General features: G+C 37.1%; 3 protein-coding genes across 4 annotated transcripts in view; all 3 read right to left on the reverse strand.

The window, feature by feature from the left end:
• The window catches only part of LOC114579881, a 58,885-nt gene extending 55,444 nt beyond the window's left edge, over window positions 1-3,441 (reverse strand). The window contains exon 1 of the mRNA XM_028695792.1: window positions 3,431-3,441. The gene's annotated coding sequence lies outside the window, so the exon portion shown is untranslated. The remainder of the gene's footprint in view (window positions 1-3,430) is intronic.
• Window positions 3,442-8,109: 4,668 nt separating this feature from the next.
• On the reverse strand, window positions 8,110-14,522 carry LOC114579879 (putative disease resistance protein RGA3). Its single transcript, XM_028695790.1, has 2 exons — window positions 11,986-14,522; window positions 8,110-8,361 (listed from the first exon to the last, which is right to left on the reverse strand). Exons 1-2 carry the CDS (start codon window positions 13,449-13,451, stop codon window positions 8,328-8,330), a joined length of 1,500 nt encoding a protein of 499 aa, XP_028551623.1. The 5' UTR covers window positions 13,452-14,522; the 3' UTR covers window positions 8,110-8,327.
• Window positions 9,550-24,246, reverse strand: LOC110114677 (disease resistance protein RGA2-like). Of its 2 annotated transcripts, none has more exons than XM_020847629.2 (2): window positions 24,172-24,246; window positions 9,550-11,930 (listed from the first exon to the last, which is right to left on the reverse strand). In XM_020847629.2, exon 2 carries the CDS (start codon window positions 11,913-11,915, stop codon window positions 9,627-9,629), a length of 2,289 nt encoding a protein of 762 aa, XP_020703288.2. In that variant the 5' UTR covers window positions 11,916-11,930; window positions 24,172-24,246; the 3' UTR covers window positions 9,550-9,626. The 2 variants fall into 2 exon arrangements, with proteins under 2 accessions (XP_020703288.2, XP_028551622.1); XM_028695789.1 differs by having other exon boundaries at window positions 9,550-11,926; window positions 24,168-24,246.
• Window positions 24,247-25,525: the final 1,279 nt, after the last annotated feature.

Raw genomic sequence — 25,525 nt, forward strand, 5'->3', positions numbered from 1 at the left:
GTGTTTTTTTTTTTCGGATTTCTTTTTGTTTTTCAATGGACACGTGTATCGGATACGCGTGTCCTTTTGAAATTAAATAGTATTTTAATTGGATGCGTCTTTGGCGTATCCGACACGTATCGGTGGAGTATCAGAGGCGTATCCATGTATCGGATACAGCACGCCTTCATAAATAGGTGTATCGGTGCAACATAGTAGACGATCAAATTAAATTGAACATAAAAAATAAAATCTGATTAGACGGGGAGAAGAAAGCTTATCAAACATCAAAGGCCCAGAAATGGCACCGGTGGTCGGCCGAGGGGCCAAACCTTAAGATCACCTAGGGTTTCGCTAGAGGGGCGGGGATGCATTGATTAATTGATGTTTTCATTTTCCTAGTTGCTAATGATGCGTTGCCAGCACATTTGGAATTTAAATCAAAGGATATTGGTGCGGATCAACGTGGTTGGTTAGCTAATTGTGATTCATCATCTAATTGGGATTTTGGGGAATAAACTGATGTGAGCAGGGATGATTGAATATATGGTTTAAATGTTATTCGAAACGTTGAGGAAAGTTTTTAAAAGAATGTTGGTAAACGTAGAAGTAGAAGGAGAAAATCAATTAATCAATACTAAAATGAATAAATGGGCTTTAGGGTTGTAAATGATCCTAACACGAGTGAACTCATTGTTTGTTTATGCTTGGCTCATTCTAAAATTTATTCGTTCAAGTTTAGCTCATGTTCGAAATTATTTGTGAATATCATGTTTCAATTAATTTGTTTAGCACAAACTCCACTTAATTGTGGTTAATGTCCATTAATGATGCTTGCGTACTGCAAATTTTGACGTGATTTTAGAGCTTTGTGAAAAAACAAGAATATTAAGTGGCAGACAACTATGTCTTTCTGGATGTGACATCCTTTGAACTTTAATGTCAGCAATTCATTAGAAGACAGGGAAGCTTTCCAGCAAAAGCAGAAAAATATTCAATAAAGCTTCAGTTAACCGTATGAATCAACGACAAGGAGGATTTGAGAAGAAAGGCCATCCTTCTAAGCAGAGACAATGAAAGCATAGCAGCAGAAAGGCCATCCTAATTCACTGTCTCTGCTTATGGTTGTTTCATTGTCTCTTGGCATATTTAGAAAAGCATAGCTGAAGAAAGGCCATCCTGGAGAACCCCTAGGGTCATATGACTCATCATAGCCCTCTCAAAAAATCAATCCATGAAAAAGGAAGCAGCCATCAAATTGAAAAAGAGGCACAAGCAACCAAAAGCCATCTCAGAAGAACGTCAACCGTATGAAGCAACCACTATGAGGATGAACCAAACCCAGCCACCAGAGATAAACATAGCGGAAAAACTCACAATTACAAAAGAAGCCATCAACATTTATCAGAAACCACCATTGGAAACTAATAGACAACAGAAGTTGTGTTGGTAGAATTGTACATAAGAGGATAACAAACTCACAATCTCCCCATTCTTGCAGCCATATGACAACGCATTATGCTTAAAATAGAAGTAAAAGAGATGAGATGGCCATATTTCCTTTCATTCAGTTCCCTCCATATATAACATACAAAAAACATATAGAGAAGAGAAAAAATATGTCATTCAGTTCACCGGAAGGCGTTTATATGACCAAACCATCTAAGACGACTCACTCTAATCTTATCTTTCACTGGAGCTACTCCAACCTTTCATGTATATGCTCATTTCGTATCATGTCTAGACGAGTAAAGCCACTCATCCACCGGAGCATCCTCATCTCTTCAACACATAAATTAATATGATGCTTCTCTCAATGGCAAACATTATCCACCATAAAGCACTACAGGTCTCACCACTATCTTATAGAACTATACCTTGACGAATGCCCAAATTTGCAAGAGTTCCCTTCTTAAAAAGCACAACATAGGAGCATCATCTTAAGTAGCACAAAACATGTGACACAGTATCCTTGCATGAAAATTATCAGGTTGGTAGAGGTAAAGAGGAGATATTTATGTTGTGGTTGAGGAAGTCATCAAATGAATATCAAACTACCATGTACATCAACATTTCTCTTCTATCCATAGTGGGCCATGGGGTTATGGGAAAGACATCTCTCTTGCAACATGTCTATGAAGACCTAATCATAAAGGAATTTGCAACGTAAAATTTGGTAATAACCCATATGAAATTCTCAAATCTGCAATAGTTGCCCTCTTTTAATCCTAAGCTCAAAATATTGGAGATAGATAACATTGGGTCGAAAGTTTTGAACAGGCAACAGGACATTAGCAACTGTTGCAGCATTTCAAAATCTTTCCCCCTAAACATTAGAGGTCATTTCCTATCCAAAATCAGATATCTTCTTTTGGTTGATGAAATAGTAGGAATTGAAGAACTAAGAAACTTGACAATTTGAGATTGCCCCAATCCAATCTCTTTCAGAGGGCTAAAAAAAAGGAGGCCACTGAGAATTTCTAGCTTATACTCAGTGAATTAGATATTAATGATTCATCTGTGCCGTTAGTGGTGCCATTGAGCTAGGTTTTGCATCCCAATCACATGCATCCCAGAAACCTATCCCAGGCAATTTTCACAAATCGTGTTTTTATGGAGTTCATAATGGACCAAACCTTTGTTTCCTCTACTTTTTAGGCCAGCTGCATCTTATGCTTCCTGTACTCAAGCTCATCGAGCACATCATCTATGTCATCAATGTCATCTCGTAGCTTCCATAGCCATTCCTTGAGATGCCGGTTTTGTTCTCTGATATGTGCCAGGCTGGAAACAAAGGCGACAGCTTGGATCTTGAGCTGGTTCTCTTGCATCATTTCCAGCGCCTCCTCCTTCATGCATGACAACCAGAAGCCCAAAAAATACAGCGCAGTTTGAAAAAAAAGGTTATGAGACAAGGTAAAATGGGCGCAGAGCAAGCCGTCACAGAGGTAAGCCGAAGGAAGCCGAAGCGCTCTGCCTGGTTGCACACTAAAATGTGCCATCCAGAGGGAGAGCGACAAGCTTCCACAAAAAAAAAGGAACATTATTCAGACAGCTTTAAAGAAGAACAAGGGAGAAGGTCCAATCGCACAAGACAAGGAGATTGAAGCTCGTTCCCTGAGAAAAAAGATAATATCCCGAAGACTACAGAGGACTCAAGGTGAATAAATGTTTGCCAATTAGCCACGGACGACGACTTGGGGCTGTTTGGATGCAGGATTTAGGCTAGATTTAGGGCGGATTTGGGCTAAATACAGCCAAACGGCAAAAAAATGCAAAACTAGATCTCACGGTAAATCTAAGCCGCGGTTGACGGAAAATTGCCCCTTTTCGTGGTAAATCCCAGATTTACTAAATCCTTCCTTCTGTTCGGCGGATTTACCGCATTTTTGGCGCGAGGGAAAAAGAGTCCCGACCAAAGAAGCGCGTGAAAGGGGAGAAATTTCGTTACCTTCAGGAACAACGTCACATTTAGTAATTAAAGTTTTATTAAAATAATTTATAAAAAATTAATGAAATAATTAGTAAAAATAGTAATCAAATTATTAATACTTTTAAATTCTAATTAGATCATTATTATTATAATTAGCATTAAAATACTGAATTAAATAATAGCTATATAAGCCATTTGTGAAATACTTATTAAAATAATACCTTAATTATAGTATTTATATAATTTATTGGTGCTTATTAAAATTAGAATTAATAAATAAATTATATTTGAAACAGAAATACCATATGAGTTAACCATGTTAAATCCTGAATATCATTGTCAAATAGTTTTATAGGATTTGTCCATTTAACATATTTTTTACCAAATAATTTTTAGGATTTAACCATCTCAAAATTTATTAAATTCGGATTTACACTGGGTCTAGGCCCCCATTGGCTGCTTAATTACCACCTATTTAACAACTAATTAAAGTTATTTATGATAATGCAAAATTATAACTTTATGTTAAATGATTGTATACGTATTTATATTGAAAAAATATATATTTAATAGTATTGATGATGAAATAACTGAACAAAGACTTCAAAATATAAAAACTTGGAGGGAGAAACTATAACTAATATGTAAGAAGAATATCAAAAGCTAACATTCTCAATTATTTATTAATATGGTATATCTTTTTAACATATATTTTTTTTAAATGATACTTTCTTTATCATTTTTTTTTTTGGAAAGATTTCTTGCTTCCGTTATGAGAAGATATAATGGTAACAAATCCCTTACGTTAGAGTTTGGTGGTTCCTATGTTGATATTTTAGAGCTCGGGTGCAAACATTACAATTATTCTTCCTTTCTTTAGTTTGCAAACATCATTAAAATTTGAATACAAATTAGGACAAATTCATTATTAAGTATATAAGAAACTCAAATACCTTTTCTCTTGCTATAAATTTTTTTAGAATCATCATATCATCATTGCATTTCATTTTGAGCTTTTGATAGTAATTGAGGTTTACAAGTACTTTCATCCTCAACGTGTTATCTTCAACCAGAGGGGCTTTCTTGAGTATATACTGGTAATCTGGCAGACCTGATGAATTAAATAAATTACATAATTGCTTGGTTGCTCAGCTTTGAAGTTGTCATTTCATTATGATCATAATGGCATAGTTAGCTATATGGTCTACTATTGTGCATGTATTATACTGTATATAATTGTTGCGTCCTGGAGTATTCGCAGTGGTAGAGAAATATATATAGTTTAACGTCTTAGTATTGTACGAAGATCCAGCACACAAGCAGATAAGAGAGAGAGTGTAGCATTCATACAAGACACTAGAGTTTTTACGTGGAAACCCCTTAAAAGGGGGAAAAACCACGGGGACTGACCCAGTTTGAAATGAATCCACTAGTATTTGCAGTCGATTACAAATGAGGCCCTTCTTAGGGAGAAGGCCTTAGCTTGATGTTACAAATGTATGTCATATAGAGTGCATTACATGGTGGGAGTTACAATAATCAACATAAACATGTTTGTTTGGTTGGAAAAGCCATTGTAGGTGATGGAGTTCGGAAGGACCGTAGTCGGCAGGAGACAGAGGTTTGAAAGACCGTAGTTGTCAAGAGATCGGGATCAGAAAGACCGTTCTCTGGTGATGGAGGTCGGAAGGACCATAGGAGGCGACGGAGGTCGGAAGGACCGTAGTAGGCAGGAGACCGGGGTTAGAAAGGCCATTGTCTTGTAATGGAGGTCAGAAAGACCATTGTAGGTGACGAAGGTCGAAAGGACTACAGTCGGCAGGAAATAAATGTCCGAAAAGATCGTAGTTGGCAGGAGAACTAGGTCAGAAAGATTGTTGTCTGTTGATGGACGTCGGAAGGACCATAGTAGGTGATGGAGGTTGGAAGGACCGTTGTAGGTGACAGAGGTCAGAAGGACTGTAATCGGTAGGAGACAAAGGTCCGAAAGACCGTAGTTGGCAAGAGACCGGGGTCAGAAAGATCGTTGTCTGTTGATGGAGGTCGGAAAGGCCATAGTAGGTGATGGGTGTCAGAAGGACATAGTCGGCATGAGAGAAAGGTCTGAAAGATAGTAGTTGGCAGGAGATCGGGGTTATAAAGACTGTTTTCTGTTGATGAAGGTCGGAAGTACCGTAATCGGCAGGAGACCGGGGTTTGAATGACCATTGTCTGACGATGTAGGTCGGAAGGACCATAGTATGCGATGGAGGTCAGAAAGACTATTGTAGGTGACGGAGGTCGGAAGGATCGTACTCGGTAGGAGAAAAAGGTCCGAAAGTCGTAGTTGGCAGGAGACTGGGGTCAAAAAGAACGTAGTAGTAGGGCGATATTTCGGTAGAACTACTTGCATCTGGCAGTGGTTCGGCAGAAGTTCGGGCCTCATGTGGTGATCCGGCAGAAGTTCAAGCCTCATGTTGTGGTCTGGCATAAGTCCTGGCGCCACGTGGTGGTCTGGGAGAAGTCCAGTCCTCAAGTGGTGGTCCGGCAGAAATCTGAGTGTCAGGTGGTGGCCTGATGGAACACAAAGCCTCAAATGGTGGTCCGACATAAGTCCGGGTGTCAGGTGGTGGCATGGTGGAGCACATGGCCTCAAGCGGTGGTCCGGTAGAAGTCTGGGCCTCATGTGGTGGTCTGCTAGAAGTTCGGGCCTCAAATGGTCCGATGGAGCTCAGGGCCTTAAGTTCTGCTCCAACGAAACAACGACGTCAGGTGGTGGTCCGACGAAGGTGAGGGCCCCAAGTGGAGTCTACGGAGCTCTGGGCCTCAAGTGGTGATCCGGCGGAGCAACGACATTATGCGGTGGTCCGATGGAGGTGAGGACCTCAAGTGGTGGTCCGGCGGAGCAATGACGTCAGGCGGTGGCCCAGCGGAGGTGAGGGCCTCAAGCGGTGGTCCGGCGGTGGTCGAGGAGGAGCTTCTTCCTTTTCTTCCTTTTCTTCATTCTTCTCTTCTTGCTCCTGTCCCCCCTTTCAAGAGAAATGAGGAGTCTATTTATAGATTTCTGGAGTGACATGATCCGTAAATAGGTAAGAGATCAAGTGTAAATGGGGAGTAGTTGAATGGACGACCGATATTGAATCCCTTGATCATGGACCATTCGTCAGACATTTGAAGGTCTTAATGATGTCAGAATTCACTCAATTCAGCATACTTGGACTAGTTGGATTCGTCTCGTCGAGCTGCTCGATTCAACTATAATCATTTTATGTTTGGAAACCGTTTAGTAACCCAAATTGTGGTTCAAACCTTCCAACATCGCTCCGGGTCCTTGATTTTGACTCATTTAGGCTCGAATTGAGTCGAATTTGGTGTTGTTGAGTTTGTATTTTTGAGACGTTAAGTTTGACTATAAGTTCGCTGAAATCGGAGTTCGGATGGTCCCAATTATAATTTTGGAAGTTCCCAACTTGATTTTGCCTCGAGATTCGTGCCCGATCAAGATAATTTTTTGATGACGTATCAATAACTTTGTTATTAAATGCAATCTACATATTTGTACCTAAAAGCAAATGATTACTCTACTCCAGCTTTGATTGCAACATCATGAGTGGGATATCCATGACTTCAGCATTATTAGTCTTTGGCCTTGAAGCAAACATAAAACAGAGAAAAAAATATTTTAATGGTGTGATGATGACAATAATAATAACACCAAGTTTATATCTCATTATATGAGGTTGGATATATGAATATTTTTTTTCTTATTGTGTTCTATTAGGAATTGAGTAATGATGCAAGCAAATAATAATAAACTAAATGAGCTAATCTTACACTTTTGAAGGAAATATCTTGCAATTTCCAATTCTTATTGGGCTAAAAGGTAAAAAATAATTGCCCTAATTTCATGTTTTTTGTCACTTAATCAAAATTTAGGTTTCGGTTAGGACCACTTTGTAATTGCTTCCTAAAACAATTTTGTAATACAATTTTTTTTTTTTTGAAAAATAACTGTTTAAAAAGAAATAAAAAATTGTCCAAAATGAAAATAATATTGAGTTTAATTAATTGGCATAAAAATGAGCTTTAATTTGGCTCTCAATTCAACTCAACCAAAAAACCGACGAAGCTATCCATTAATCAAAAGACTATTCTACCCATCAATAATTTTCTTACTATTTTTAACCAAACTTTTATATAAAAATTATTAGTTAAAAAATATATATTTTTTTTAAATTATAACAAACGAAACTTAAATCTAGTAATATTCATCTTCTAAAACTCATGATTCTCGACCATCAATTTTTAAATTTTCATATTTTTTTAATTGTTTATACACAAATCATTAAAGCAATATTTAGATAAAATATTGATTTTTCATTCATAATCTCATTTTGTGGCGCATATAATGTAAAATTTTAGTTCTATGAACTTTGCTTACATAATTATCATATTTTATTTTAATGTTCCCATATTTTTAAATCCATAAAAACAATAAATAAATAATAATAAAAATCACTTCTCAAATTTATATTGAAAAAAAAGTCATATCAAACACATCAACATAGGCTTCAAATCAAATGAATATTATATACCTTCCATGAGCTTCAATCCCATAACGACCACTCAGTCTTTATATAGATTATTACATGTAGAGACCGGATCGACGTTGCGTCTGGATTCTGAGCGTCGAGAATAAAAACGCACTGCTTCGTACAATCACGGTATCCGAACAGTTCTCCCGTCTAGACTACGCTAGTAATAATCTCCCCTCTATGTTTCTTCATAAGACACTAATTAAACTCTTTAACTCAATACTTTCCATCTTCTTGCTGGGCAAGCTGTCGATAGCTATAAATGTCAGCCAAATCCATGTGAACAAAGGAAGCATTATTGATTTCCACTTTTTGAGTATTTCAGTAGCACCATGGTGTTGTCAAGTGTAACCATTAAATCTGGCATTTGAAAACCTGCAGATCTTTCAAATGGTTTAGAAAATAAACTAAACTAGGCTTGCATGAACTATATTGTCAGCTTTGGTGTACATATTCTTACTCTCTGGACAAAGTTTTCAAACTTTTCAAGTGTAGCAAACATCCACCTAAACTAACAATTATAAACATTTAGAGATGGACATACCAAATTATATGTTTCCTTCTTATTCACCCCACAAACAGCTGAAGCTAACTTTTATTATAAAAAAATGCACTTCATGAAATATTTTCACCTTAGATCAATGCTAAATTGAGAAAAGCTGATATAACAAAAGATCCCTATAAGATATTTGTTGTTACAGAACGCACCTTGTTTTCTCCATGTTTCTGTTCAGTTGTTCTTTGTGCTCCATAATCGACATCGTAGGAGGGGAATCATCAATATTTTAACTTTAACGGCATTGAAAGCACATTGATCTAATTCAAGATCACAAACCATAATTATCCCCAAGTACAGCAACAAATGAAAATAAACATTAACAATAAAACAAATAAGAAAACCTGATAAATTTGCCAACAAGTAGAAAATTAAACTATAAGCAGTCGTTAATTCTTAATTATTTGAAGTCTTCAGTGAAGTTTTGCTGATAGAGTTGGTTAGCTAAAAGACACTCACATTTGACTGAGAATTTAGGAATTTGACCAAAAAAAACTCACAACTATCTATCTACCGCACATACATGAACAATTCTATATCAACTATAATTCAAGTTAGGAGCTAATTAGAACATATCCCAATTACTCTTAAGCTATAGCTTTTGAATTACACAATAATGGGAAATTCCCAGACTGGGAAGCACGACTTAAATGAAAATGAGTATGTACAGATAGTTATTACTTATTATAATAAGTATATAACATGAATTTAACTAAATATCAAGTTCTTGTATAATGATTGAAAGCAATTGATAGATAATGACCCGAATCACACAACTAATAAGCTAGCTTATGAGTTGAATTACTATATATGCAAGTTGGTTACCTGTATTCAATATTTCCCTTCATCTCTGTCCTGCCTAAGTATTGCATGTAGGTCATTAATCTTGAGCACAATGTTGATGCTAGGATCATCAACATGTTTTATTTCCTCTGCCAACCACAGCTCTGGCTGAAACTTCACATTTTATATCAAGCAAATAAAACAAATGTAAAGTTCACTTCTGGTTTTTTTTTTTTTTTTCAATTCCCACACTTGTAAACCGGCATTAGATTAGAAAATTTCATTAAAGCAAGTGGTCCTACTAGGTAGGAAGATTGACATAAGGAATGTGAGCTATCTTGTGCCAATCAGAACCGACAAACTTTCGGTAGCGCTCCTTCAAGTCGGGATGGCAGTAGAGTATTGACAGAGATTTCAAGGAGGGTGGGAGGTCTGGTAATTCCTTGAGCTGAGGAATCCTATAAATGTAAAGTTTTTGGAGAGAAGAGAGGCTAGGAAGGCAAGAAGGCATGCAATCCAGGTTCTCAAGAAGTTGTAGATACAATACACACAAAGACGGAGGGAGTTCTGGCAATTTCCGAAGCTGCGGAACCATATCAATGTGAAGTTCTTGGAGAGCAGAAAGGCTAGGAAGGCAAGAAGGCAAGCAATCCAGGTTATGAAGGTGATATAGGTACAATAAACACAAAGAGGGAGGGAGTTCTGGTAATTCCCGAAGCTGAGGAACCATATTAATGTAAAGTTTTTGGAGAAATGAAAGTCTAGGAATACAAGAAGGCAGACAATCAAGGCCATGAAGATATACTAGATGCAGTTCACACAAAGAGGGAGGGAGATCTGGCAATTTTTGGACTGAAATGCATTTTAGTTCAAGATACTTGATAGAAGAGTTGGACAAAGAAGATGGTAAGCACTTCAATGATTCGATGTGGCTAAGTTCTAAATGTTCCAGAAATGCGGGGATGTTTTGTAATAGCTGCAGATGAGGAACCTCTCGCACGCATAAAATTTTAAGTGAAGAGAGGCTTGCCAATGAGGAAGGGAGATATTGCAGAGATTTCAGACTTATAAAGTTCAGCTCGCGAAGGTATGAGCTAACTTGGAGAAACCACTGCTCTGTCTCAACTGTAAATGAAACCAACTCATCATTACCCTTAATTGTTAGCTTTTGAATGGAGGTGATACTGCTCAATGGCTCCATTAGCAACACTGATGGATCCTTAATAATGAGTTCGTTGAGTATGAGCTGGGAATTCTCTGTAGTCCCCAAATATTTCAGTCCTTTGAGATAGATCAGATCACCACAATTTCGAATTGTCAAGTCTCTTATTGCTGCAAGGCTTGAAATGATGTAACAATTGCTAGTGCCTTGTAGCAAGTTGAAAGTTTTCCACCCAATGTTATCTATCTCTAATTTCGTGAGCTTAGGAGGCAAAGAGGGCAACTCTTGCAATTTTGGGCAGTCCTTCAGGTACAGTTCAATTAAGCAAGGAAACAAACGATCATCTGCTGCTGGTAATGTTGAGTCAAACCAATCCTCCAATGCTTCTAATCTCTCGATGTGTAACACCTCTAGCGAAGCAAAGACACAATCCGAGTCATCCCTCTGAAATTTATCATCAAGCCGTTTAACTTTTGGCATGTTTTCAAGGTACAAAGACTTAAGGAAGGGAAGCCGCCCAAAAGGTGGAAGAGTTTGCCATTCTAAGCAGCAATCCAATTGGATGCGCTCTAGATTGTAGATAAGATGGTCCTCGTTCATCCAAATTGCAGACCTGGCACCCATGTATGCGTTTATCCTTAATTTCCTTAGTTTGTTGTGTGGTCGAAGGTTGTCAAGTACCATCTCATCTAAGTCAGCATCTAGAATGTTTCTAATTTCACCCCATTCTAAGGACAAATCTATGAGGTTTCTCTTGTCATGCAATTTGGCACGACAAGCATCCTTGGCATCCTTCACATTTTCAAGAAGTTTGATTCTTAATTGGTGAAGCTCATTCATATGCTCCAGCTCAACAATTCTGAAGCCATTCTCATTTTTGACATAAAATCCATCTAGTTGTTGAAGAGAGTTTAACTTTCCAATTCTATGCATTCCAGAAAAATCATCCCAAGGCAATTGCATGTAATGCATATTTGTAAGGTTATTCATGTCCCTCGGTAAGAAATTGTGAGGAATAAGCTGCCCAGATTCATAGATTATGAATTGCAACTGATATAGATTGCTTAAAGATCTTGGCAGTAAAGTTTGAAAAATATTCAAGTATCGAAGATGTATAAGATGTCCAATTGCCTCAGGTATCATTTTTAGGCACGGAGCATAAATGTACAGCGATCGGATGCTTTTGGATACTTTGAAAATTTGAGCAAGTACATCATCAAGATCTTGATCATCTTCTTTATAATACAAATAAAGCGTACGCAAATTTTTAAATTTCCCAATCTTTTTTAGCACTTTTAAATTGCTAGTATCAACAGACAAGTGTCGAATCGTTTCAGGAATTGTAAAAAGCAACTCTTCATCACCAGCAACTCTAAAGCATTCTTGTGTGGAAACAAACTGTGCCAACTCATGTAGTAAATCGTGCATTTTGTAATATGTTATATGCTGAAAGTTGAAATTGAATCTTGTCAAATTCTTGACTAAAACATCAAAATACCTTCCTCCAATATCCTCCGCAGCCTCTCCTCGAATACAAGGTGGCAGAATGAAATCTGATGCAATCCACATTCGTACTAAATCATCTTTATCGAACCAATGATCTTGTGGAAATATACAACAAAATGCAAAACAATTTTGTAGATGCTTTGGGAGAAACATATAACTCAATCTTAAGATGGAAAATATGTCATTATGACCCAATTCTGCACTTAAGAAATTACTATTTAAAACTTTTGCCCAATGACTTTCATCAAAGCTAGAATTCAAAACACCACCAATGACTTTTGCTGCCAAAGGAAATCCTAAAAGCTTTTTAGCTATTTCCCCAGCAATTGATCTTAGTTTTTTATGATCACCAGGATTTTCTACATCAGCAAATGCATGGCTGTTGAGGAGCTGTAAACACTCATCCTCCTCCAAGCCCATTAATCTCAATGTTTCCTTCTTCTTTTTAATCACCTTTGCAATCATCAATGCAACTGAGTCCATCCGAGTTGTTATCAAAATTTTACTTCCCAAACTTCCAAAAGCCAAAGGGGCAAGCACATTCTCCCATTTGATTTTATCATTCTCCTCCTCATCCTCCCAAATGTCATCCAGTACAAGTAAGAACTTCTTGGACATCAACTCAAACCGAAGACTATCTTGAAGTACCTTAAGTGTCTCCAAACGAGGCCTCTCCTTTGCAAGATATTCCAACATATCAGCAATTACTTTTTTTGCATCAAAGTTGCTGGAAACACAAACCCACATTTTAAGATCAAATTCCTCAGTCATTTCATCTTCATAGGCATGTTGCAGAAGAGTGGTCTTCCCCATACCACCATGACCCACTATAGATAGAAGGGAAATATTTCGGTACAAAGTACTATGATCTTCATTTGATGGCTTCCTCAACCACTGCATGACAAACTCCTTATCCTTGCCTCGACCGATGAGATCATTTTTAGGCATCGATCCTGTTTCACGTGTTTTGTACAGCTCAAGCTGCTGCTCCTGTAGCTCCTGCTTTGTGCTTTCTAAAAGGGGAAGGAAATTGCAAACATCAGATGAAACTTTCTCAAGTTTCTGCACAACCTCCTCCAGTCTCTTCAAGTTGCGATCAATTTTGAGAGCACGTTTGCCAATTTTCTTTAAAGAGTTCAAAGTTGAACGCACCTTTAGTTGCTTCTTGTTTTTGGTCAACTGTTGTTTATGCTTCATGTAATCAAGTTCATCGAGCAAATCATCTGCCTCATCAATAGCATCTCTTAGCTTCCATATCCATTTATTGAGAGCCGGGTTTTGATCCCTGATGTGTGCTTGGCTGGAAGCAAAGACGACAGCTTGGATCTTGGGTTGGAGCTTTTGCAGCCTTTCCAGCTCCTGCTTCATGCCTGTCTGCCATCTGGCTTGATCTTTCAGGTACTCAAAGCAAGTATTGATGAGCTTCTCCATAACTGGACCAACAAACCAGTCAGCCATGGCGCTGATCTAGGTAGAGCAGAACAACTGAATAGAAGGAGAGAAGGTGGAAGAGAGAGAGAGAGAGAAAAGAAGATCAGACGACGAATGATTGATAATTTAGGATGATGGATGCGTGGTGGGCTCTGCAAGTGGGATCAATTATTCTGTGGGGAATTTGTACAGAGCTTGCATCTAAACACTAACTAAAATAGATCATGTTATCTGTGTATAATCTATATACAATTTTGTTCATAGGGCGTATTTAATATACACTATGTATATAAATGACATGATCAAATCCGGACTCCACACAGCATGATTTGAACTGTATGATTATAGATCTTTGATTGAATTGAGGAACTCAAATAATTTAGTAAGAAATTTTATTCGAATATTTCAGTTTTTTTTCTCTCATTAATCAATAATTAAGTACAAGATATAAGGCAATTACGTAATGTGGAGCTTACCTTTGCAATGAAATCAGTGTAGTTGAGTTTGTGAAAAAGTATTATTTTTATGTAATCTTCTGATAGGAAATACTTGAGTTAGCAAGTAACCCTAAGGGAAATACTTAGAATTCGCAAGCAAACCTATCACTAATTGGTGAAAACAGCGAGAATAATGCAAAATCTGGGTGAAATCAGCCCCAAAACGATGAATTGCAATAAGAGAATCAAAGCCAACAAACACTAAAACAAGATACAAGTGATCCTCAATTCGAGAGGAGGATCATCTCCCCCAAATCTCTAGACAAGGTTTTCAAGAGCCCAAGACGCCAAGAAACTTCAAGAGAAATCAAATCAAGCATATCCTAACCCTAAAACACCTAATACTATTTAACACAAACTTTCCAAATCAATTTTGCCCTCCAAAGCCCTAGCCAGCCCCTCCTTTACTAATTTGAACTCAATTAAAATAGTGGTACCCACTATTGTGGGTAGCAAGCATATAAGAGGCAGGCTTAGCCCGCCTACTGTAAACTAAAACCGGCCCTGGACGGGTCAGTTCAGAAGGAGCCGGCCTATCATATTCCTAAAAAAAGAAATAAAATCAGGTAAAATACTAGTTCAAACCAAAGATCAAGAAAATAGAAGGTTACAAAAAAAGAAAAAAAGATACCCTTGTTCGACAAATTACAGGACTTGGCAGATTTACAGGACTCGGTCGAAGAAACCCTTGTTACTTCCAATTCAACAAGAAGATCGTCTTCGTACTCTGTTTTTTTTTTTTTTTTTTTTTTTTTTTTGAACATTTAGGTTAATTAAAGAAAATTCACACATACATTACATACACGAGCTTCAAACCTAAAACTCTTAGTTCAAAAATTTTGTACTAAAAATCTTCTTTAGAAGCATTAAGAAAGCTGCCGCAAACCAAGCTCTAGATAAATCCTGCTTCATCCATCTTCAGTTGAATTAAGCAAGGAAACAAACATCCATCTTTTGTAGCTACTCCTGCCTCAAACCAATCCTCTAATGCTTCTAATTTCGTAATATGTAGCACCTCTAGCAATGCAAAGGCATGATAATTATCATTCCCATTAACAGGTGAAAGAGTTTCACACTCAAAGCAATCTGTCAATTCAATTTTCTCTATATTGAAGATCGGATTGACATTGTTCATCCATATTGCAGACCTTGCACCCATGTAACGGAATATGCTCAGATTCCTTAGACATTTTGGTGGCTTAAGGTTGTCAAGCACGTTCTCATCTAAATCGATGTTCCTCGAATGAGTGTTACTCCACCCTAAGGTTAAATCTGTGAGCCTCCTCTTGGCACATAATTTGGCCCTACAAGCCTCCTCGACATTCTTAACATTTTCAAGGCAATTGATCCCTAATTTGTAAAGATCAGTCATATTCTCCAGCTCCCCAATTCTATAACCACTCACATCTCTAAGATAAAAAAATATTCCATTCTTGAAGAGACTTTAGCTTCCCGATACCACATATCTATGAAATATAATCCTCGGGAAATTTCACATATCGCAAGTTAGAAAGGTTATTAATGCCACTCAATAAAAAATCATCAAATTTAGATTGGCTTGGCACCCCTTGGATATAATATATTATGTATTGCAAGTGATACAGATTGCTTAGAGATGTTGGCAGCATAATCAAATTATAACCATCAATGTTTAAGTATCGAAGATGTATCAAATTTCCTATCTCTTCGGGTATTATAATAAGCGCAAGCTTCTCGATGCTTTGAATATTTCAATAAGTGCATTACAAAGATCCCGATTAGAAGTTCTATAGAACAAGATAAGAGAATGCAAATATTTAAACTGCCCAATCTTTTTTATGAAGTTCGGATTTGTAGTTTCAGCAGACAAGTGTCGAAGAGTCTTAAGAATTATACAAGGCAATTTTATACTATCCTCAACTTTTAAACATTCATGTATAAAAACTGATTGCGACTTGTATCGTCCAAACTTATCAAAGAAAGATTTTTAACCAAAACATTATTTCACCATAGTCCATTCTTGACCATGAGGTTCTTGAATGAAACCCAATACTCTTTATCAAACCTATAATCTTCTTGAAATATATAACAAAATGCAAAACAAACACAGTCAATCTTAAAATGAGAAAGATGTCATCCTGACCCAATTTTGGACTTACAAAATCACTATTTAAAACTTTTGTCCAATATCTTTCATCTAAGCTAGAATTCAAACCTTTGGCTGCCAATGGAGATCCTGAAAGCTTTTAACTCTCTCTCCAACAATAACTTTTAAATTTTCATGATCATCAGGGGAGTTCTCTACATTTGCTTGGCAATGCATGAGAGTTGAGGAGCTGCAAACACTCATCTTCCTCTAGGCCCTCTAATTTAACTATTTCCTTCCTCTTTTTAATTACCTTTGCAAGCATCAGTGCAACTGAGTCTGTTCGAGTCGTTACCAGAATCTTACTACCAAAACCCCCAGAAGCTAGAGGGGCGAGCACATCCTCCCATTTGCTTTTATCCTTCTCCTCATCCTCCTCCCAAATATCATCCAGCACAAGTAAGAATTTTTTGAACATAATCTCAGTCCGAAGACAATTTTGAAGTGCATCAAGTGTGTCAAAACGAGGATTCCAACATATCTGCAATGGCTTTTTTCACATCAAATTATTTGGTTAGGTGTTTGGTTTAAGTAGGAGGCTGCAAAGTTCTCAGCTTTTCTTCCAATGCATCATTTTTTTCTTTTTTAGAACCAACTAAAATATGGCTCAGAAAACTATATTAAATGGAGTGCGATGCCCGGAATTGCCAAGAAAGCAAAAAGTACACGTACAAAAATTACAGGTAAAATAATAATTCAAACCAAAGATCAAGAAAATCAAAGGTTACAAAAAAAAGAAAAACCGAGAGCTCAGAGCAAATAGAAAGAGACCAATAATCTGCCATCTGGAAGGCAGTTAGACCCATAATGCAGGGAATCTCGGCTGCCAAGAACTCTTTGGGGCTGTTTAGTAGCAGGATTTAGAGCTAAATGCCACCAAACGCAAAAATTGAACATCTTAAAGCAAATCAAATCCTTTATTTCCTTCCTTTTGCAATAAATTTCGGATTTACTCCTATAACTCAGCAAAATTGCAGGACTTGGCAGATTTACAGGACTTGGCCAAAGAAACCTTTGTTACTTCCAATTCAACAAGATGATTGTCTTCATACGGTTCTTTTTTTTTTTTAACATTTAGGCTAATTAACACAAATTCACACATTACATAGCAAGCTTCAAACCTAAACCTCTTAGTTCAGAAAATTTTGAACTAAACAGCTTCTTCAAAAAGCATTAAGAAAGCAGCTTCAAGCAAAGCCTTAGATAAATCCTGCTAGTTGCCAAACAGGCCCTTAAGGCCTAATTCGTGGATTTAAAAAACCATAACAAAAGAGAGGCCATCCAGGAGAACCCCCAGGGCCATATCCCAAAAAAAAAAAAAAAAAAAAACAAATTCTCAGTAAGGACTCAGCCACTGATTTGAAAAAGAGAACATTTCAGATGAATGTCACACCGATTATGAGGAAAAATAGTTGTGTTGCCAGTATTGCAAAGAGGGATAAGAGACTAATGCTCTGGACGAAGTAGAAGAAATGTGATGGCCATATTTCCTGCAATTCCGTTGCTTCCATAAATAATATTAAAATAGCAAAGAGGGGTGAGAAATTTTTCCTTTCATTCTTTCCCAAAGGCCCTAGCTTATTTGATCCAACATTTGTAGAAAGAAGAAAGGCTAAGAAGGTAAGAACGCAGATAATCCATGCTCTCAAGAAATGCTTGATATGGTACAGGTTCTAAAAAAGTGCTACAACAATGTGAATATTGAAGTCCTGGCACCCATGTAAACATTTATCCTCAGTCTCTTTAGATGGTTATGAGGTTTAAAATTCTCAAGCACCTTCTCATCCAAAAGTTGAGATCTACAATTTGCTTGAAATCTTCCCAAATACAAACAGAGGCTAAAAATGCTCACCAAAATGGTGCAAAAATAAAGTTACACATGTCAAAAAGTGATCAAAAGAGAAAAACAGCCAGTTAATGCAGTGAAGGATCAGCCACAAGAAGACTGAAGAATAGGGCTTAGGTAAGATAGAGGTTGCATCCAGGTAGCCACAAACCTCCCCAGTTGCGGAATTGCCATCCAATAAAAGCCGAATAAAAACCGTCGTCCTGGGGGGATAAGGAATGCAACCCATTCAAAAGGAACTTGCCAAAAAAATATTTATTGACCAAACCATTAAAATAAATTATTCAAATATCCTTCAGTCTCATCTCCATTCCAGGGCAACTGAATGAAATCTGATGCAATCCATATTCAGACCAAATCATCTTTATGAAACTTATGATCTTGTCCGAATGGGCTACAAAATGCAAAAGAAAAAAAAAATGTAAATACTTTGTGAGTAATATATAACACAATCATAATATAGCAATATGGCATTCTGACCCAGTTCTTCACATCCAAAATCTTTGTTTAAAACTTTTATAAAATGCTTTTCATCAAAAGCTTAAATTCAAAACTGCACCGATGACCTTTACTGTCAATAGAGATCCATAAATCTTCTTTAACTCACTCCAGTTTTGGATTTCTATGATAAGTAATTTAAAGTAAAATAAATCCCCATTGAGGCCCCCTTTCTCCTTGCCTGCAGCCCACTGAGTTAAAAAAATCTTACTTTCCAAACATCTATAGGCCAAAGGGACGAGCACATTTTCCTATTTGATTTTGTCATACCTGCAAATGTAATCCAGGATAAGAAATTATTGGATATAACCTCAGTCATACAACTCCCTTGATGTGCATCAAAGTGATTCCAAAACAGGCCTATTTTTTAAAGAGATTCCAACATAACTGTAATGATATTTTTCCCATCAAGTTTTTGGAAAAACAAATCTACATTTTAAGATCAAATTCCTGTCATTTCATCTTCATAGACATGATGCAAGAGAGTTGTTTTCCTCATACCGTGAAGGCCCAACATAGCAAGAAGAGAAATGTTGCTGACCATAATAGTTCTGATAATGAGTATGATGTTCATTTGACGGCTCTCTGTTGGGGATGAGGAGTGAACACCACAATAGAGAAACAAGCAAGAAAGTAAAAGCAGCCAAAGACATGCAATTGAGATTAACCAAATAATTCAATCCAAATTCAAGACAAAAACAGATGCTAGGTACTCATAACATAACAAATAATTCAACCCAACGCTTAACGACCAGAGGTTCACCTTGATGACCTTCACTCATGCACTCTCTGGGGTTTAGCGGCGGAAGGCGAGTCCAATGAAGAAGGATATTACCACTAGAAATATGGCGCCGAAGGTCTTTGTTGATGGAGAAGTAGCCACGGACAAAGTAGTGGGACAACGAGAAGCCAAGGCGTCTTGGGTTTTTCGAGATCAATGGTCTCCGCTAAGCAGTAGAGGATGCACTTGACGTATTTTTCCACAGCCTCTTCGTATTCACAATCAGGATCGAAGAAGGGGTAGAGAAGGATGTTGATCTCCTCACGATCGTTGTAGGCGAATCCGTGATCAACTTCAGGATCGGCCATGCATCATGAGCATGAGGAGTAGGGAACACAAGGAAGAAGAATGAGAGAAATGGCGGTGGGGAGAGAGGCCGGCGGCTTGAGTAGGAGGTAGAGGGGCCGGCGGCTTGAAGGGGTGGAGAAGGGGCTAGGGTTTGAAAGAACTTAGGCTAAATTAGGATGGAGGTGTTCTAATCCAAAATCTGAAAATAATTTCAGATTTTGAGTAAAAGTCGAGAGAATTAATTTGAATTTTGATTTCAAATTCATTGCAATTAAGGGCCTTGAAAGAGCATTAATGGGGAGGGGCTCAAGCAAGGGGCCAGCGTCATGGAGAGGGAGGGAGAGAGGTTTTGTGGGGGAAATTTAAATCAACTGCCCAATTGGCCTTTTCAATTTAGGAGAAGAAAAATTCCATCCAAATTAATTTTGAAATTAAATTTGAATGTGAATCAAAACTTTCCTAAAATAACTTTCTAATTTAGGAAACTAATTTGAAATTCAATTTCAAATGATTAGAATACCTTCCTAAATCATTTAAGCTCTTTAGGAAATTATTAAGGAGACATTAAATCCTCATTCATGAAAGAAGACAAGGATGGCCGGCGGTGGATTTGGGCTTCGGTGGGGACGGGTGGAGCCAGTGGGAGAAAAGGGGCCGGTTGGTGGAGGTAGGTTGATGGTGGGCTTGGGGAGGCGGGGTTATGTGGTGAGCTTGGTGGTGGGCATGGCCGATGGTGGAAGTTATGGAGGTCAGCGGGTGGAGATGAGAAAAAATGAGTTGACAAAGAAGATTAATTGCACTTGCTCACCTTGAGCTCTCCCCCTTCTCTCCAGTGCTCACACAAGAAGAAGTAGACACAAAGGAAATTATATTAATCATTCATCAAATAAATTACAACATATGAAACCACTCTATATAGGTCTCCACTCATGAAAAGAAAAGTACAAAACTGCCCTCTGGGCTACAATAACATGATAGTTCCCCAAAGGGGTAAAAATGGAAAAACGGTCAAACTAAACAACATATCATGAAAGATGAGTCAAAAGTAGAGGCGTTGAATCGTGACTGTAGATCTGCGATTCCTTCGTCGATAAAAATGTCTGTAGTGCCTGTCTATGTCCTCATCAAAAAGTTATCTTCACAGCAAGCGAGCTCCAGTCGTCGCTTCCGATCAAAATGTTGTAACTTCCAATCCAACAGGAAGGAACCATCGTTGAAGGAGTGAATTCGAATAGCAATGAAGGAGCCGAAGAAGTGACTCATGCAATCTCTACACCTGCGAAGCAACGAAGCCGAACAACAACAACCAAAAAGCAAATGCTAGACGCCTCTAACTTATTATTGATCATAATTAATAGTATAATTAGTGCATAAGCTTATTATCTAATTTGTCTTAATTAAGTAGTTAGTAATATAATTTAGCAAGAAATTTTATTCAAATATTTCAGTTTTTCTCTCATTAATCAATAATTAAGTAGATCAAAACATTATGTTAGATTTTTCATTTCAACTCAGCCATTTACATCAATTCAATTAAAAAATCATTAGCCACATGTTATGATAAAAATAACAGAATGCCTGAATTTGAAACATGAAACAATATTGAAAAAAAAAAAAAAAAACTTAGCCTACTGCATCGTTCTCTCGGTTCAAAAACGATCCCTGAAGTAGGAGGCTGCAAGAAAGTTCTCAGCCTTTCTTCCGATGCATCATTTTTTTTTCTTTTTTTGGAGCTAAAATCATGGCTCCGAAAACTATATTAAATAAATGAAGGGAATTGCCACTTGACAGGCAGCCAAAAGGCAAACAGAACACGTCCAAAAGCAAAAATTTTACAGGTAAAATAATAATTCAAACCAAATATCAAGAAAATGAAAGGTTACAAAAAAAGAATAACAGATAAACCGCGAGCTCAGAGCAAATAGAAAGAGACCAATAATCTGCCATCAGAGGAAGGCAGTTAGACCCATAGTGCAGGGAATCTCGATTGCCAAGAACACTTGGGGGCTGTTTGGTAGCAGGATTTAAGAAGTTGGGCAGGATTTAGAGCTAAATGCCACCAAACGCAAAAGTTGAACATGTTAAAGCAAATTAAATCCTTTATTTCCTTTTGCAATAAATTTTGGATTTACTAAATCCTATAGTTCAGCAAATTTGCAGGACTTGGCAGATTTACAGGACTTGGCCAAAAAAACAGTTGCTACTTCCAATTCAACATGATGATTGTGATTGTACTGTTTTTTTTTTTTTATTTAACATTTAGGCTAATTAAAACAAATTCACCCATACATTACATACACGAGCTTCAAACCTAAAACCTCTTAGTTCAAAATTTTTTAAACTAAAAAGCTTCTTTAGAAAGCATTAAGAAAGCAGCTTCAAGCAAAGCCTTAGTTAAATCCTGCTAGTTGCCGGACAGCCCCTTAAGGCCTAATTCGGGTATGTAAAAAACCATAACAAAAGAGAGGCCATCAAGGAGAACCCCTAGGGCCATATGACTCATCACAGCCCTCTTTAAAAAAAAAAAAAACAACAAACAAAACAAATTTCTCAATAAGGACACAGCCACTGATCTGAAAAAGAGAACATTTCAGATGAACGTTCGTACTGATTATGAGGAAAAATAGAAGTTGTGTTGCCAGCATTGTAAAAAGGTATAAGAGACTCATGCTTTGGACGAAGTAGAAGAAATGTGATGGCCATATTTCCTGCAATTCCGTTTCTTCAATAAATAATACACATATAGCATAAAGGGATGAGAAAATTTTCCTTTCATTTTTTTCCCAGAGGCTCGACTTATTTGATCCAAAACTTGAGTAAATGTAACCCATATGACCGTGAAGTTTATAGAAAGAAGAAAGTTTAAGAAGGTAAGAACGCAGATAATCCCTGTTCTCAAGAAATGCTAAATATAGTACAGGTTCTCACTTAAAAAGTGCTATAAGAAAGCACATATTGGAGACCTGGCACACATGTAAACATTTATCCTGAATTCCTTTAGGTTGTTATGTTGTTTAAAATTCTCAAGGACCTCATTCAAAAGTCGAGATATACAATTTGCTTGAAATCTTTCCAAATCCAAATGATGTAACAATTGCTAGTGCCTTGTAGCAAGTTGAAAGTTTTCCAACCAACGTTATCTCCCTCTAATTTCCTGAGCTTAGGAGGCAAAGAGGGCTATTCTTGCAATTTTGGGCAGTCCATCATATACAGTTCAATTGAGGAAGGAAACAAATGATCATCTGCTGCTGCTAATGTTGAGTCAAACCAATCCTCCAATGCTTCTAATCTCTCAATGTGTAACACCTCTAGCAAAGCAAAGACACAATCCGAGTCATCCCTCTAAAATTTATTATCAAGCCGTTTAACTTTTGGCATGTTTTCAAGGTACAAAGACTAAAGGAAGGGAAGCCACCCAAAAGGTGGAAGAGTTTGCCACTCTAAGCAGCAATCCAATTGGGTTGTCAAGTACCTTTTCATCTAAGTCAGCATCTAGAATGTTTCTAATGTCACCCCATTCTAAGGACAAATCTATAAGGTTTCTCTTGTCATATAATTTGGCATGACAAGCCTCCTTGGCATCCTTCACATTTTCAAGAAGTTTGATTCTTAATCAGCGAAGCTCATTCATAAGCTCCAGCTCTACAATTCTAAAGCCATTCACATTTTTGACATTTTCTCTCTCTCCCCCCTTCTATTGCATCTCTCTCTCTCTCTCTCTCTGATATTCAACTCTCTCTCTCTATTGCCTCTAAAAATCATCCCAGGGAAATTGCATGTAATGCATATTTGTAAGGTTATTCATGTCCCTCGGTAAGAAATTGTGAGGAATAAGCTGTCCAGATTCATAGATTATGAATTGCAAATGATATAGCTTGCTTAAAGATCTTGGCAGTAAAGTTTGAAAAATATTCAAGTATCGAAGATGTATCAGATATCCAATTGCCTCAAGTATCATTTTTAGGCACAAGGCATAAATGTACAACAAATGGATGCTTTTCAATACTTTGAAAATTTGAGCAAGTACATCATCAAAATCTTGATCATGTTCTTTATAATAAAAATAAAGTGTACCCAAATTTTTTAAACTTCCCAAACTTTTTTAGCACTTTTAAATTGCTAGCATTAACAGACAAGTGTTGAATTCTTTCAGAAATTGTAAAATGCAACTCTTTGATAGGAAACACTTGTAGATCTCAAGTATTTCCTATCAATTATCGGAAAACAACGAGAATTCTCCACAAAAATCCACGAAATAAGTAGATAATTTGTATTATTTGATGAAATAGAAACGAAAATAGCAAGATATAGTTGATTCTCAATTCGAGAAGAAGATCTCTCTCTCTCAAACTCTCTAGAAGCAGCTAGAGCCAAAAGGAAACCTAAACCTAAGAGATCTCAAATTCCAAGCAAATTCAAGATGCCATAACCTTAGGAAAACAAACTATTTAATGCACACAAATCAAAAGGAAATCCCTAAACAATCCCTACATTCAAATTTCCCTCACAAATCTTTCCAAAAAAGTTCCGTTGGATTTGGCAGCCCAATCGGCCTATGCAACAGGCCAAGAGTTCCGCTTATTCTCCGCCTGAGCCGGCCCAGTGTGGACCGGTCTAACACTTTCTTCTTCACCAACAACTCTAAAGCATTCTTGTGCAGAAAAAAACTGTGACAACTCATGTAGTAAATCATGCATTTTGTAATAAGTTATATGTTGAAATTGAATCTTGTCAAAGAAAGATTTCTTGACTAAAACATCAAAATACCTTCCTCCAATATCCTCCGCAACCTCTCCTCAAATACAAGGTGGCAAAATGAAACCTGATGCAATCCACATTTGTACTAAATCATCTTTATCGAACCAATGGTCTTGTGAAAATATGCAACAAAATGCAAAACAATTTTGTAGATGCTTTGGGAGGAACATATAGCTCATCTTAAGATGAGAAATATGTCATTTTGACCCAATTCTGCACTTAAAAATTTACTATTTAAAAGTTTTGCCCAATAACTTGCATCAAAGCTAGAATTCAAAACACCACCGATGACTTTTGCTGTCAATGGAGATCCTAAAAGCTCTTTAGCTATTTCTCCAGTAATTGACCTTAGTTTTTTATGATAACCAGGATTTTCTACATTAGCAAATGCAACGCTGTTGAGAAGCTGCAAACACTCATCCTCCTCCAAGCCCTTTAATCTCAATGTTTCCTTCTTCTTTTTAATCACCTTTGCAACAATGCAACTGAGTCCATCCTCGTTGTTATCAAATTTTACTTTCCAAACTTCCAAAATCCAAAGGGGCAAGCACATTGCCCCATTTGATTTTATCATTCTCCTCATCCTCCCAAATGTCATCCAGCACAAGCAAGAACTTCTTGAGGTGAGCTGTTTGGTAACAGGATTTATGCAGGATTTAGCCAAACGGGATTTGAGCGCCCTGTAAATCTTACAACTGAATAAATCCTCCTTTTTGCCGTAAATCCTGTATTTACTCAATCCTCTAGTTCAGCATTTACTAAATCCTCTAGTTCAGCGGATTCATAGAATTTGGCCGAAGAAGCATGCGAAAGGAAGAAAGTTACCTTCACAGCCCGTGAGATTCCGATCAAAATGTCAAAACTTCCAATCAGATAGGAAGGGAAAGTTGTCGAAGGAGCGAAGTCGAACAGCAACTAAGTAGACTCGTACACCTCCTGCGAAGCAACAAAGCCGAACAACAACGCCAAAAAGCAAATGCTAGACGCCTCAAACTTATTATTGATTAACATAATTAAAGCTATAATTAGTGCATAAATTAATTATCTAATTTGCCTTAATTTAGTTAGTAATATAATTTAGTAAGAAATTTTATTCGAATATTTCAGTTTTTTTTTTTCTCTCATTAATCGTGGAGACCCCTAGGGCCATATGACTCATCATAGCCCTATCAAAAAAAAAAAAAAATAATAATAATAATAATAATAATAATAAAAATAAAAATAAAAATAAAAACCTAAAAAAACAACAAACAAAACAAAATTCTCAATAAAAAGACATCACAGATCTGAAAAAGAGAACATTTGAGA

This window comes from Dendrobium catenatum, unplaced genomic scaffold (assembly GCF_001605985.2).
Source record: "Dendrobium catenatum unplaced genomic scaffold, ASM160598v2 fragScaff_scaffold_674, whole genome shotgun sequence".
Lineage (NCBI taxonomy): Eukaryota > Viridiplantae > Streptophyta > Magnoliopsida > Asparagales > Orchidaceae > Dendrobium > Dendrobium catenatum.